This window comes from Balaenoptera musculus, chromosome 9, assembly GCF_009873245.2.
Source record: "Balaenoptera musculus isolate JJ_BM4_2016_0621 chromosome 9, mBalMus1.pri.v3, whole genome shotgun sequence".
Lineage (NCBI taxonomy): Eukaryota > Metazoa > Chordata > Mammalia > Artiodactyla > Balaenopteridae > Balaenoptera > Balaenoptera musculus.
In genome coordinates this window covers 22,812,781-22,827,791 of record NC_045793.1, presented here as the reverse complement: position 1 = coordinate 22,827,791, position 15,011 = coordinate 22,812,781, and the positions used below count along the sequence as shown (strand labels likewise).

The following is a 15,011-nucleotide window of genomic DNA, read 5'->3' as shown; positions in this document are numbered from 1 at the left end:
CATTGGTTTCATGAACCTCTGAATCAACACCAGTAGAGGTGTGCCTTGGACTGCGCCACATGTTTTGGTGACACGCTCATAGATGGCGGTTTCTCCTATGTCTGACTGGTGGCCCTCAGCTCCCTGGCACACTGTGAGGTGCCGGGTGGGCTCGGCTGGCCCGGCCTTTCGCCCAGATGTTCGGAATCTTGCTCGCCCGCGCTCTGGGCAGCGGAGTGGCGGGGCGGCCTGGGCGGGCGCGAGTGGAAGAGAGGCCTGCAGCGCCCCCGCTGGAGGGAGCCGGCACCGCTCCGGCCGCCTGGCTCGCTCACAGCCCACGCGTTCGTCAGGAATTCAGTTTACAGCCAGAAAACGAACAGACGCTGATTCTCTACACTTTTCTCTTCAAAGGCGTGATCGATGCCTTTTAAAGGATTGTGGATGAAGAAAAAAATCCTTCTCTCTTTTCCGTACCACTGGGGCCCTCGCATTGTGATTCAATCTTAAATAAATGCATAAACAAAGGGAGCTTTAGTCTCATAATTCTGCCGATCGTTCTTTCCGGCACAGGACGGGCTAGTGCCGGGAGTGGGTGCCGCGGGAGGGCTGCGGCGGACCTCTGGCACGCCGACCACGTCGCGCTGCCGCAGAGGAAACGTGCCCGGCGCCACGGCGGTGGCTGACCGAGAGAGCCCAGACTTGCCGCAAGTTTTGCCCCTTTTTTTGCTCTCGAGCGGCCGTCCCTTGAATCAGCTGATTAGCTCTGCGGTAGCCCAGCCGAGCTTGTCGTTCCCTAGCCACTCGGTTGTGCCCTTGGTGGGTACCTGTAATTAGAGACCTAGGAGGTGTTGGGCGCTCAGGGACCGCTGCTTTGGCCCGGGCACTCGAGCGGTTCAGAGCCCCCGCCTCAGCGCGGATCGCGAGCGGGATGTGAGCCGGCGCCACAGCGGAAGCCCTGGTCCCACTGCATCTGAGGTCGAGCGGCCACCTCTGGGGCTGGGGGGGGGGCCTATGGGTGGTCTCGGGGGAGGTGATGGAGTCTCAGGAAGTCTGTCGTCTCTTTCTGCAGTGTTAACTCGCCAGAAGAGGATTTTTGCTGTAGAACCTGTGGTTCAGGGTAGGGGGCCGTGAGGGAGCAGCGGGGTGCTGGTGGGGGTCAATACCCCTGAAGGTGCCCTCCGGAGCAGCTGCTGTAGGAGGGGTGCCCCATCCTTGCGCCCTCAGCGGGGCTGCGGGGAAGGGGGTGGCTTCGGCGGGAGGGGCACTGCGGCGCGGTGGGCGGGCCAGGGGCGGGGCGCGGGTGGGCTCTAAAAGTCGGTGCCCAGTCACTCTGCGCTGCCGCGGCCACCAGCACATCCCGGCGCATCACGGCGGGCGGCGCCTCCTCTGCGGCAACCGCGCCTTGCGCATTGCCGCAGCGCACGCCCCGGTGGCCGCTCGCTGCTTGCCGCGGCCGCACCGCCCTCGCGGGCTGTGGGCTGCGCCCGGCTGCCGGCCGACCCTGCACCGCTGCAGGCGCTGCGGCGCGCCCTTTGCTCAGGGCCGGTGTGCAGGCGGCATGGGATAAGACGCCGCCATGGTGCGCCGAGATCGCCTCCGCAGGTGGGTGCGTGGCGGGCGCGGGGGGGCGGGGGGCGTGTGTGACTGGCTTGCAGCCGCCGTCCCCAGATGCGCTGCGGGCTAGCGGGTGGGACTTTGCCCGTCCGAGCTGGGGCTGCCACAGCGCGACTCCCGTAGTGGAGGGAAAATCTCCGGAGGGTGGGGGGCATGCATTCCTGTCCTCTGAGTCTGTTCTACCTGCTTGGAAGGGGACGTCTCGCCTGCACACAGTAGAATGTTCAGAACGCCGGATCTCCCTGATTTAGGATTTCTAGACCCTGGTATCTATCTGATGCAATTTAGAATTTCTAGACCCTGGCGTCACCCTGTGCAGTTTAGAATTTCTAGACCCTGGTAGCGCCCTGGAGTGACTTAGGATTTTTGGACCCTTGTATTACTCTGATATGGTTTACAATTTTTAGACCTCGGCATCACCCTGGCATGATTGAGGATTTTTAGACCCCGGCATCGCCTTGGTGCGATTGACGGTTTTTAGATCCTGGTGTCACCCTTGCGCGATTGAGGATTTTTAGATCCCAGTACCCCCTAGGTGTGAATTAGTGTTTCTAGACCCGGGCTTCACTTTGACGCGACTTAAGATTTTTAGACCCTGGTAACGCCTTGGCGCGATTAGGGTTTTTATACGCCAGCATCGCCTTGGCGCGGTTTAGGGTTTCTAGACCTGGGTTTTGCCTAGGCGTGAATTAGGATTTTAACATCCGAATATCACCCTGACACGATTTAGGGTTTCTAGAGCCCTGCATCGCCCTGGCGCGATTTAGAATTTCGAGACCCCGGTATTGCCCTGCGGTGATTTAGGATTTGAAGACCCTGGTGTCGCCGTGGCGTGAGTTACCGCATAGGTGTGACTAGAACTGGCAGTGTCTTATCACCGAGGCGTAAGTATTTTTGAGATTTCAGTAACAGGAAGCCAAGTGAGAATGATGTGACCAAACTCATAATATTACACATGAATTATTTGCATTGGTTTACAAAATAGTTCATAGTCTCACCGCGATGCTGTGAAGTGGGCAGGTTTGGTGGTATTAAATGTGTGTATTTTTCCTATTTACAAGATGAAGAAATAAAGGCTCGGATAGGTTCATTAATTTCTGGAAGGTTTGTTACTGGGGTTTGCTGAATTTGTACTCTTGATTCTTGGCTCATCAAAGAATGGATATTTGGGTCAAAAAATGTTTAATCTATTTTGCCTACTGACTGCCTGATTGCTTACGTACTAAAAGTCCTAAAATGTTGGGGGCATTTTTACTGAAGTAATTAAGACAGAAAGCGGCTTCCTGAGGGGTTGCCTCTTCGCTTCCTTAGCGTAAAAGAGAAGGAAGAGGTGCGGGGTGAGGGTGTCCCGAGCGGAGAGTGTCTGTCCTTCCCCTCACCACCCCGCACGGTGGGCGGCGAGGGGGGGGGGCGGGGGGGGCGGGGCGGGGGAGCCTCTCCTGCTCAGCTCCTCTCTATCCCCTCCCCGGCTCTCTGCTGAGTCACTGCAGATACTCGGCTGCTGGAACCCGTCAGTGAATGACATGAGAAGTATGGGGATCAGGAGTGATGAAATGCGCAGGTGAAAATGTATGAGCTGAAGTCCAGGACAGGTAGCGCTTAGAAATGATCATCTAAACCTGAAAACTTTTTGTCATCTCACCTTTTCAGGAGATAGTGGGATGTAGGCTACTACTACTGTGGGGGGTGGGTATTGTGATATAATGGTCATGTTCCGGGCACTTTTTCTAGTCATTTCTTAATCTTTAATCTTTCTACCTTGGAAGGTAGAACCAAATCACTGGGTCTGTTTTATGGATATGCACTTCAGAGTAGGGGGGAAAGACCGCCTTGTGACACCTTAAAAATAGGCAAAGGAGCTGAGATTCTCTGTGGATGTTAAACTACAGGCTCTTATTTTTTGAAAAAAACTCTGAAATATCTTGTGAGTTGGATTAGTTTGTTAGGGATTGTGGCCAGATTACAGGTAATATGGTAGAAGGGTACAGACACAAAGACATTTCCACCAGGGCTTTCACAATTAATTCCCCTTATTTATAGTTCTGTGTTCTTGACAATTCTTATTTTAGTTTTAGAAGGTATTTCCATTCTGGCTATTTTTAAGAGAACTTCCATTCTACTGATGGTTCTTTCCCTGGTGGCCATCAGGAGTCATAAGCTAGAAACAGAGGGAGCTGTTTCTAACTCCTGTTTAGCACTTCTTGTCATCGTGGATGAATTGATCTGGACCTTCGAAGTCCTGGGCATGGGAAAGTTGGGTGTGCAAATCAGTGCTTTCCTCCCCAAAACAAAATCAATTCTCAGATGCTCTGCCCCCTTTTTTGGGGGGGATGGGAAGGAAGGGGCATCCTAAGAAATTAAATAAATGGGGGAGCTTTCTCAAGAGTCTGCTAAGAAAAGCAGAAATATAATCTGCTGCCCTGACCTCTCAAGAGATTAGATATTCAGGGTCATGACAAAGCTGCTTACGTTGGAATATACAGGGCACCTGTCTTCTTACTTTCACAGACTCTTTACCCTGAGCAGTTTCTCAGCACAAATCCAGATAGTAGTAGCAAACTGGACTTCACTGGAGTCAGAGGGTTGATAAATATTAGAAAATCAAGAGCAGCTCTCTGCTTTAGGACATGTGATGTTCCTACGTATTTTTTTTTAAACATCAGTTAAAAAAAAAATATATATATATATATATGTAAAACATTTTACTGGGTGCGGGGCTGGTGGGTAGATGGTAGAGCTTTTAGAGTAAATATGAAGGGAACCCTCCCTCCCCCCAGGAAGCCTTGATAAAAGACAATGAAGTTACCTAAGTAATTTATCTTCCTTTTACTTTATATAAAACCTCTACAGCAGGTCTTGGGAAGAGCACAAGGGGAGGGGCTGTGGGGTTAAAGTGGGACGAAGTTGAGGGGGAAGATTACATATGAAAATAGTATATTTTTTCCTTAAAATTAGAATGATGAGCAAATAAGGTGATTGCCATAGCAGGCAGAGTACACTTACATTCTTGGTAAATTTTCTGCCATGGTTGACATGGAGGACAAGGTAGTCCCCACATGGTACAGAAATTCCCCACCCTGTTTTACCAGTTTGGGGCTTGTGTTAGAATCGTGTACAATGTCACCCAACTGCTTACCCCGGGTTTCTGATCTTCCTACAGGATGAGGGAGTGGTGGGTCCAGGTGGGGCTGTTGGCTGTACCCCTGCTTGCGGCCTATCTGCACATCCCGCCCCCCCCAGCTTTCCCCTGCTCTTCACTCATGGAAGTCATCAGGCAAATTTTTTACCTATAAGGGACTGCGTATCTTCTACCAAGGTAAGAACAGGGCTCTTGAAACACTCTGCATGTAGAGGTCCCGTGGGTCCCTCTGAGGTACTTATTTTGCATCCATTGGTCTCTGTTGCCCCTCAGTGATGGAGGGGAAAACCCTCTTTTTCTGTGTAGTGTCCATTTGAAGGAATGGACTAATTCCCCTCATTAACTTGATATCAGGGAAACTCAAAGAAAATTGCCGGGAGGGTGAGGGTGGTGGAATGGAGATTCCAATGTCCATAGACTGACTTGTTAGTATAATTTATTTATTTATTTTTTCTGATTTTGACTTTTTTTTTTTTTTAACATCTTTATTGGAGTATAATTGCTTTACCGTGGTGTGTTAGTTTCTGCTTTATAACAAAGTGAATCAGCTATACATATACATATATCCCCATATCTCCTCCCTCTTGCGTCTCCCTCCCACCCTCCCTATCCCACCCCTCTAGGTGGTCACAAAGCACCGAGCTGATCTCCCTGTGCTATGCGGCTGCTTCCCACTAGCTATCTATTTTAGATTTGGTAGTGTATATGTGACCAGTATAATTTACTTTGTAGCCTGATTTGCAGTGATAGATAGTACTGGCTTTCTTTTGTGAGCGCCCCTAGTGTCAGATAATATAAACAGCATTCATAGATACAGCTGCCATTGGTTCTGTTCCCCCCATCCCTGATTTCATTTTATTGTTTCTATAAAGATTATTTGTTATATGTATAACTAAATGTGATTTAAGTCTTATACCTTTGTCTAAGTTAATTTGCTAATAATTATTGTTATGACTGCTACTTACCAATTAATTACCTTATGCTAGGCATTGAATTGTTTTCAACCTTCATTATTTCGTTTAATCTTTACACCAATACTTGGAGGTAGGTGCTGTTCACCTCATTTTATAGGTAAAGGAAATGAGAAACGAGATTGGAAAAGATTTCTTTTGGGCGGGGGTCAAGAGCAATAACGAAAAATGTTTGTCATAAACCGTTTTTCATTATTGCTCCTGACCTCCTCTCATTTGCTATATTCAACTAAAAGTAAGTATATAATTTTCTTTATGTTGGTCACTTAGGTTGTTTCTAGTTTTCCAATGTTTTAAATAATGTTAAAGGGAAACCTCCATGTATGTGTTAATTTTTTCCTTATTTTTTCAAATAGTACTACGTGTAAATGAAATGATTTATTTGCATGGATTCTCAAGAATAAGACTCCTAGGCTAAAGTATATAAAATTTTTCATTGCTTCTAACTAAATTATTTTTGTAAACCTTATTATCAAATTCTCATGCCAGTGGCAGTATATGAATCTATCAGTTTTAATCTAATACTATTTTTTATTAGCAAGGCTACTTACTGTTTAAATGTTTGGCTAACTTAAAAGATGTTTATACATTAAAAAATGTTCATGTTTATGTTGATTAGCCTTTTTTTATAGTTGTTAGAATTTTGCAATAGTTGAGCATTATGCTTTTAATATTCAGTTGAGTCTCCTCTGCGGGAAATAAAATTGGTGGACAAATGGCATAAACTGAGGCGCTCACTGGGTTGAGGAAGGGAATTTTTGTGAGGCCATTAATAGTAAGGTACAAAGAACTTGTAGTTATTAAGTTGTGACTGTATACTTTTAACTGTGAAGCTTTACTTTTTACTGTGGAAAAGCAATTTACATATTAATGATACAGAATAAAGGGAGAAATGAGGAAATACTTCTTAAAAATCTAGGTGAAAGTAAGCAGTCTGCCACCAAGTATTTTCATATAAAGTGAGCTATTTACGTTTTTAAAAAATTGAAGTATAGTTGATTTACAATATTATATTAGTTCAGGTGTAGAACATTAGTGATTCAATATTTTAATAGATTATACTCCATTTAAAGTTATTATAAAATATTGGCTATATTTACAATTTTTAAATATACAGAATAAAAGAAAACAGGTATCAAATGGCTATTACGTAAAGCAATAAGCTTGCATTTTAAAAGAAATCTATTATTTTAATTTCATTAATTTGGTCAGGGTTTCTTGTCCTTTATACCAGATTATTTAGATTTTTCATATCTTCAAGGTTATTTTCTTAGGGCATCAGCCTAACTGATCTCTCTCCTCTTCCCAGACTCTGTGGGTGTGGTTGGAAGTCCAGAGATAGTTGTGCTTTTACACGGCTTTCCAACATCCAGCTATGACTGGTACAAGGTAAGGAAATCAGACTTCTGGGTCCTACTATGCCTTTAAAAATCCAAAATCAAGGATTTTGTTGTCAGCACTGGAAGACTCTTGCATATTTGAGTTGCTTAATAAAATAGGATTAAATGTAGAACTGTTGCTCATTTACTGTAAGGGAGTAAAAAAGTCTTTGGCAATCCGGGAGGGATCATTGCCAAGTTAAAAAGTGCTGGAGTTCCTCCCTCAATGGAGATTAATTATAAGGAATAAAGCACTTTCCAGGAGGATCATTTGTGGGCCTGTTGTGGTTTCATGAGATTTTCCCTTTATTGAAGTCTGTTTATTAAGCTGAGATAGGGATGAAACTCCTTTGCTGCTGTAGGTTGAAGAGGAGGAGCAGGATTAGAAAGACCAAACCATCCCTTTCCTTCTTATAGATTTGGGAAGGTCTGACCCTCAGGTTTCATCGAGTGATTGCCCTTGATTTCCTAGGCTTTGGCTTCAGTGACAAACCGGTAAGCAGCATCTAGATGGGGCAGTGTTGCGGGATGGGGGTAGGCAAGGATGGGAGGGGTCAGGCTGGCAGACACACCTGCACCCTTGACTTCATCCTGTGTATCTGGGCTCTCCTTTCCCTAGAGACCACATCACTATTCCATATTCGAGCAGGCCAGCATCGTGGAGGCTCTTTTGCGGCATCTGGGGCTCCAGAACCGTAGGATCAACCTGTTGTCTCACGGCTATGGGGATATCGTTGCTCAGGAGCTGCTCTATAGGTCAGTGAAGCCATGACTTGTGTACGATTCAGAGGTTTCACTCGTTTAAGATGAGAGAAGTACATTGTTCTGGGTTCTTTCTGGCCCTTTTCACTCTTGGGAGTTTGTCTTCAGCTGCTCAGTAAGCTATGTGTTTCCCTCCCCGTCTCTAGGTTCAAGCAGAATCGATCTGGTCGGCTTACCATCAAGAGTCTCTGTCTGTCGAATGGAGGTAACTGCCTTGGAGGCTGGTGGAAAGTGAGGTGTAGCTTAGAGGGCCACATTTAGATACGGCAGTGACGTCTAAATGGTAATCTGATGGTACTGCAAACAGACCCAAGCAAAGTAGTGGATCTTTACCTCTTTCGTGCCATGAACCGCTCTGTGGTCTGATGAGATTTACTGACGCTTTCTCAGAATAATGTTTTTAAATATAGAAAATAAAGTAAGATTACAAAGGAAACTGATGATCTTGACATAAGTTAATAAAAAGCTGTGTTATAGTAAGATGTGCTTTTTAAAATGTATTTAATACATTTTCCAGCAAGATCTTGTGGTGTGTCTGGTAACAACTGTGATTAGAAGTAGTGGGGAGTGCAGATGATATTTCGCAATCTCTGCAACAACTGCAGTGGGTTCTGCAGACATTTGAGATGAAGCCACAGGTGCTTCTACTACTACTGTGGTTTGTGTCATAAACTCTCAATTCACAGCAGTGCCAAGTTTCAGTTGGAAATTAGTGAGCCCTTGATTAGAACTTTTGGAGATGTTTCTTGTTCTTTGCCTGCCATTGAGCCTGGCTTGTAAATGCATGACTATCCAGCTGTCCCCCGAATACCTCAGAATACCTTACGGGCAGATGGGAGAGGAGCCTGTCTGTCCCTTTATCAGTAGCTCATGGCTTTCTCCCACTGACTCTGGAAAAAATGGAAACGGAAAAGCTCTAGGTTTTTTGAAGGATCTACACTTCTGAAAAATCTCTGGTTTCCTTTGCAGCCCGACTAGTTAACAACATTATGTATTCTGAGGAATGGGTGGAAACGCTAAGGGGAGCCCCAGTTTAGTCGTCAGCAGTGTGGATGACCGTGACGTATTTTTCCCTTCTCTCTACAGTGGGGAAAGTGATCCCAGTGGGATAGAATTTGACCCGGTAAACACAGAATTCCCTGGAGAAATAATAAATCACAGTACTAAGTTTTTATTTGTAGTTCGGTTTTTGGCAGTAAAAGCCCTCAAGGTGACTAATAGGGTGAATTGTCTCCGATAATGGGCCTATGTTTGGCCTAAGATTGTTGGTAAATAACTACCCTAAGTCTCTTCTCCTACAGGTATATTTCCTGAGACTCACCGTCCTCTCCTTCTCCAAAAGGTTGGTTACTCCACTGACTAGATCTCTAGTTTTTAAGGTTTCTACTGATATAAATAATGCTGGTATCTTTACAACGGCCATACCTGCTCTCATGGGCTGTAGTTAAAATCTGTTTCATCATGAACTCTTGTTAACGAAGTTTATTTTTTCCTTAATAAAGGAAAAATAAAGCAGTAGAAGTGACCCCTAGATAAATAAAGGCTTATTTCTGAGAATGAGAGCAACAGATATTTGGAGAAGTACCGCTATCTAAAGAGTTGTGTCATTAGCATGATGTTTGAACAAATTGGGATCCTAGTCTAAAGTTGAATATATCAGTTAAAAGTCTTCGGGATTTAGCGAAGTGTAGAATGTAATCTTAAAGGGAATTAGAAATAGGTTTGTTTTCTATGGGAGAAGAATGTGGGTAAGCAAAACAAGAAACTAAAAGCCAGTAGATTTGGCTAAAGTCCTTTTTTAGTTCCTAGTATAAAACCTTTTATCCTGGATAGTTGTTTTCTTTCTTTGGACTATTGATTTTTACTTTTACACCTATAGCTTCTCAAAGATGGAGGCATGCTGTCACCCATCCTCACGCGACTGATGAACTTCTTCGTATTCTCTCGAGGGTAAGTCATTGTCAAAGACTGATTCACTTCAGCATGGGAACAATGTAGCGAAAAGTTGCTGCCATTAAAGTTCTGGGCCAAATCTTAGGGTTTGACCCTTTAAAGTAAAGGTGTTGACCACTTGCCAGGCAAGTAGTAGAAGGAATTCATAAACTAGTCAAGGGTCAGACATACATGACCTGAGGTTCCAATCATACTTGATGTACTGAGTTCTTCTCACACTTACCTTTCTGATTTTTTGGACTCATTCAGTCTCACCCCGGTCTTTGGGCCATACACCCGACCCTCTGAGAGTGAACTGTGGGACATGTGGGCAGGGATACGCAACAATGACGGGAACTTGGTTATCGACAGGTAAGAAATAACCCTTTGCTTTGGTTTCCAGAGACACTTTTTTTGGGACGTGGGGAAAGATGTGGGATTGTGTGTTCTGTTCCTTGCTTTCATAACCACAAGAAGAGTGGTTATGACCTATGAGGCAAACCAAAAAGTCATGCTCTGTACTTTCTAAGAAGAAAGAAATTGAGAATAGAGTGAGCTCTGAGCCTAAGCCATTTGGCACCATAAGTTTGGATAAACAGCTGCAAATTCTAATACTAATTTAGTCTGTAACTGACTGACTGGCAAATCGTCTTTGGACCTTTTGTCAATAGTAAATGTTTCAAAATGTCTAATCATAATTCTGAAAGGTGCCTAATGCCTCTCTCAAAGTACAGATTGTTTCCTTTTTCATATCTTTTCTGTAGCAACAGGGACTGAGAAGGGAGGTTTCTCTATCTTGTACAAAGAATCCCCATGCCTTGGTTCAAACGAGAATGTAGCTGCTTTCACAGAGGGACCTAGAGATAGTGTATCCAGAACTACTTGGGGTGAGGCCCTGTCTCTTTGCCAGCTGGGTCACTGTAGCTTCCAGTGTGTTAGCTGGTGGCTCTGCTGGGAACTGTGAGGTCGAGGGAGCCAGGCCTCCCTAACCCCCATGGGACCCTTGAAGAGTCATTTTAATATAAAAAACTGAGAAACAAAGCCCTCTTGTAAAATTCCCTTGTGCTTTCAAGAAACTAAATACCACTTCTAAGAGGTGATATTTGAAGTTCACAAAAATAACTGTCCTGCAGTTGGCAGGCAGAATAATTAGAATACATGAGTTTGAGTTCTAAAATGTAGCTATGACATCTTACACTGTAGGATGAGGACTCTGCCTCCATTTTATCTGTGGTCAGATGAAATGCAGAGGTTGAAGCTTTGTGCTCATGAACTTCTACACTGAGAATTTTAGAAGTAGATGCCAATTTAGAGATCATGTAGTTCAGTTTCTTAAAGATGAGGAAAGATGTGTGTGTTACCAACAACTTTTGAGTCACAGAGCTTGTTAGTGGTGGAGCCAAAATCAGACCTCTAGACCCAGACTTTAGTCACATGTAATCCAAAGTAACTTCCAGCCTTCCTAGATTTCATTCCCCGCTTAATAAACACAAAGAACCATTAATTCTAACATCGATAGTAGGCATGATCACTGCCATAGCTACATGGTGGTTAACTCTAGAGGTTAACAGAAACGGGTAAATTAAGTGGGCCATTCCCAGGAATGCCAAGTTGCTTCTGGATTAAGAAAACATATTGATCGTGTTCAGTAGGTTGTGTTCCTTGTGGTTCCTGTCAGGCCTTTGCATCCCCATAACAAAAAAAAGTTTCTTGTTTTACTCTTGCTGACTTATCTGTCCTATAGTCTCTTGCAGTACATCAATCAAAGGAAGAAGTTTAGAAGACGCTGGGTGGGAGCTCTTGCCTCTGTATCTATTCCCAGTGAGTATTTCTATATTACCTCTTTTTTCTTTTTTTAAATAAAATTTATCTTGGGCTGCGTTGGGTCTTAGTTGCAGCGCATGGGCTTCTCATTGCGGTGGCTTCTCTTGTTGCAGAGCATGGGCTCTAGGCATGCGGGCTTCAGTAGTTGTGGCACAAGGGCTCAGTAGTTGTGGCTTGCGGGCTCTAGAGCGCAGGCTCGGTAGTTGTGGTGCACGGGCTTAGTTGCTCTGCAGCATGTGGGATCTTCCTGGACCAGGGCTCCAACCTGTGTCCCCTGCATTGGCAGGCGGATTCTTAACCACTGCACCACCAGGGAAGTCCCTCTGTATTACCTCTTGATAGGAAAACTGAGGGACTATGGGTTAAATAATTGCCAGACTTAGCAAACAAAGATACAAGATACCCAGCTAAATTTGAATTTCAGATAAACAACAAACACCTATTTAGGATAAGTATATGCTATGCAGTATTTGAGATATACTAAAAAAAAAAAATCATTATCTGAAGTTCAGATGTAACTGGCCATCCTTTATTTAATCTGGCAGCCAGTGACAGGTGTTGTAGAGAAGTATATAAAACATTGAGATCCTGTTGCAAAGGGAGTTGGTGTCTCTGTCAGGAGTGAGAGTTAGACCAGTTTCTGTGCTGTGCATTGTCAGTAGCTGCCACATTCAATGCTGAATTGCTGGGACAGCAGGCTGTTTAGATTACTAATCAAGAGGCTATAGGTGGTCTCTGCTTGTCTCTTCATTCTTACGGATTTAAAAAAGAAATTCAGTGCACTATCTCACACAGAGTAATTAGTGCTCAGGATATCATTGGTTGATTTCAAATGTCAAGGGTCAATTATAACTGAAGAGAGAGGCTTAAAGAATGACAGTCTTCTGGATTTATAAAAATGGAATGTTGGAAGTGGGGCTTTTTCCTTTTGGTCCAGGGCATAGAAGAGATGAAGGGACTGAATGGTTGTTTACAGGAGAAAAGGTCTCAAATGGACTGATTTTTTAGGCTTATTCCCGTATGTTCCTTGTAACCTACTTATTGAAAGAAGCTAGGTTTTCTATCATAAAAAAAATTATTTAAAGAAAAAAAAATTTTTTTGCGGGGGGTAGTTAATTTTACAGTGGGAATAGGAAAATGGATGTGAGAGCTGTTAATAATTCATTCCTCTTCCCTTTCCTAGTTCATTTTATCTATGGGCCACTGGATCCAGTGAATCCCTATCCAGAGTTTTTGGAGCTGTACAGGTGAGTCTCCCTCAGGGGTCTTTGTTTTCTTAGTACCTCATCCTGTGACAGTGGTGAACAGGATTGCCTGTTGAGGGCTGTTGCTCTAGCCTCTGTCTCCGACCTCACTGGCTGTTCATCTAGGAAACACGTAATAGAGGATGAAATGGGGAATCTTACTCTCACATAATGTAAAGATCAAGAAATTCAGTTATACAGTCTCTTGGTTTATACAGTCTCTTGGTTTATACAGTCTGTTTTCACTATCATAGTTACTACATGTTCCGAGATGTACAGGTAAGAAACAGCTATCACGTGAGCCAAGGAATGGAAGTGCATATATTTTAAGAAACGTTTGCTTTAGTCTGATTGTAAAGCCAACTCATTGGCCTCAGCTGAGGAGACTGCAGGGGGAGAATGAACTGTGGGAAAGTGCCTTCGCAGGTTGTTCTTCTCTCTAGGTATTTATTTGGAAGGTGTCGGAATATGAGAGCTTGATTATGTCACATAAAAATGTTCCATACCTTCACATGGCCTAGTAGAAACAGCCCAGTAGTAAACGGCTTACATTTAATTTTAAACAAAAATACCCTCTCTCATCTCCTCAGGTTAAGCAAGGTCTTTTGTTATCTTTACTTGGACAGTGAATTGCTGAATGGCCCACTTCTCCAAGGAGCTGGAAGTCATCCCGCTCTGACATGTGTTGTATATGTGTTATATTTTCATGTTGTTGTCTGTTGGAATATGAGCATTTAAAAACTAGTCTGTATACATCATAAATGGAATTGGCAAGTTTATCTGCCTAAGATAGATATAATTCCAAAGTAGAAGGTGAATAAGCTCTCTCTTGGTTCCTTCCAGTGTGGTATGTCCACAGGGGCGTTTACTAGGGCTGCCCACTGGCTTACATCCCTCCCCCTCCCTCCAGCCTCAAGTTCACCTACATGCTGTTCTCTTCCACTAGGAAAACGCTGCCGCGGTCCACAGTGTCGATTCTGGATGACCACATTAGCCACTATCCACAGCTAGAGGATCCCATGGGCTTCTTGAATGCATATATGGGCTTCATCAACTCCTTCTGAGCTGGAAAGAGTAGCTTCCCTGTATTACCTCCCCTATTCCCTTATCTGTTGTGTATTCCACTTAGCAAGAAACGCCCAAAAGAGGTCCTGGCCACCAAACACTATTCTCTCACAAAAGTCCACCTGACTCACACTGGTGAACAGCATATAGTAAAAAGCCAGCAGAAGCTCTAAGGGTGACCTAATAGTCCACCTCCCATTCCTTTGACATCTGGTCAAGTGTATGGACTTGCCTTTGTGTTATTAGGAAATTCTGATGGGCACTACTACTCACTGATGCAGAAAGATAGGCAGACATTCTTTCTTTTGCATAAAAGCCTTTGAAACACTTCTATGGACTTTTCTGAAATATTTAGAAATGCTAATTTCTGGCCCTGACTGGAATTATCTAGAGGTGCCACCTTCACCTTGCCTTGAATGGCTTTAATTCTCTAAGTGACACAGATTCAAGTGAGAATGACTCTCCCTCGTCATAACTTTGGATTTAGTTTCATTAGCTGCTTCTAACTGTAGTCATTTTGTTAGATTTTGGTTTCAATAATGCAGTATTCTAAGTATACTTTAAGACTATGATTTACCTACATGTATTATGTATGTATTTTATAAGGACACTAAACCAGCAGACACTTACTCTAGCAGAGTAGTTTAACCTTATTAAACATGTTTCATTTCTGAGTAAATTGAACTAAAGCCAAGCTATTTATAGAATTTCCTAAAATCACAGAACATTAAGGACAGTAGTCTCTGTGCCAGAGATTTACTGTTATTTGCTGTTAGAACTGGTCTTTCCAGCTAATAACAGTCGGACTCGTCATACCTCAGTGCTTAGAAGCATGTCCCTCCTGAGCCAGAGTGGAGAGGAGGGGATCGTTGTACAGTCCAAGTTACCAGGCTGAATATATACTGATTGCTCAACTTCTCGTTGGCTGTCCCAGAGAGGGTTCCTCATGTAGCTCAGCAATTCCTGTACTTTACAGACGGGAAAGTTCCAGAAACTTTAAGAACAAAGTCTGAAGGTTCTATGAGCAAATGGTGCTGAATACTTTTTTTTTTTAAGCCACAGTTTCATTGTCTTAGTTAAAACAGGATTATTAAGTGGTGAT

General features: G+C 43.9%; 1 protein-coding gene across 1 annotated transcript; it reads left to right on the top strand.

Annotated features, from left to right (window-relative positions):
- The first annotated feature begins 1,385 nt into the window (after positions 1-1,385).
- Positions 1,386-14,880, top strand: MEST. The gene is given in 13 exon segments (XM_036864136.1): positions 1,386-1,581; positions 4,754-4,823; positions 4,825-4,909; positions 7,013-7,092; positions 7,500-7,577; positions 7,702-7,838; positions 7,991-8,049; positions 9,146-9,186; positions 9,724-9,794; positions 10,047-10,148; positions 11,521-11,597; positions 12,784-12,847; positions 13,791-14,880. Coding segments are annotated over 13 exon segments (1,008 nt in total). The 5' UTR covers positions 1,386-1,555; the 3' UTR covers positions 13,909-14,880.
- The last annotated feature ends 131 nt before the right edge of the window (positions 14,881-15,011 follow it).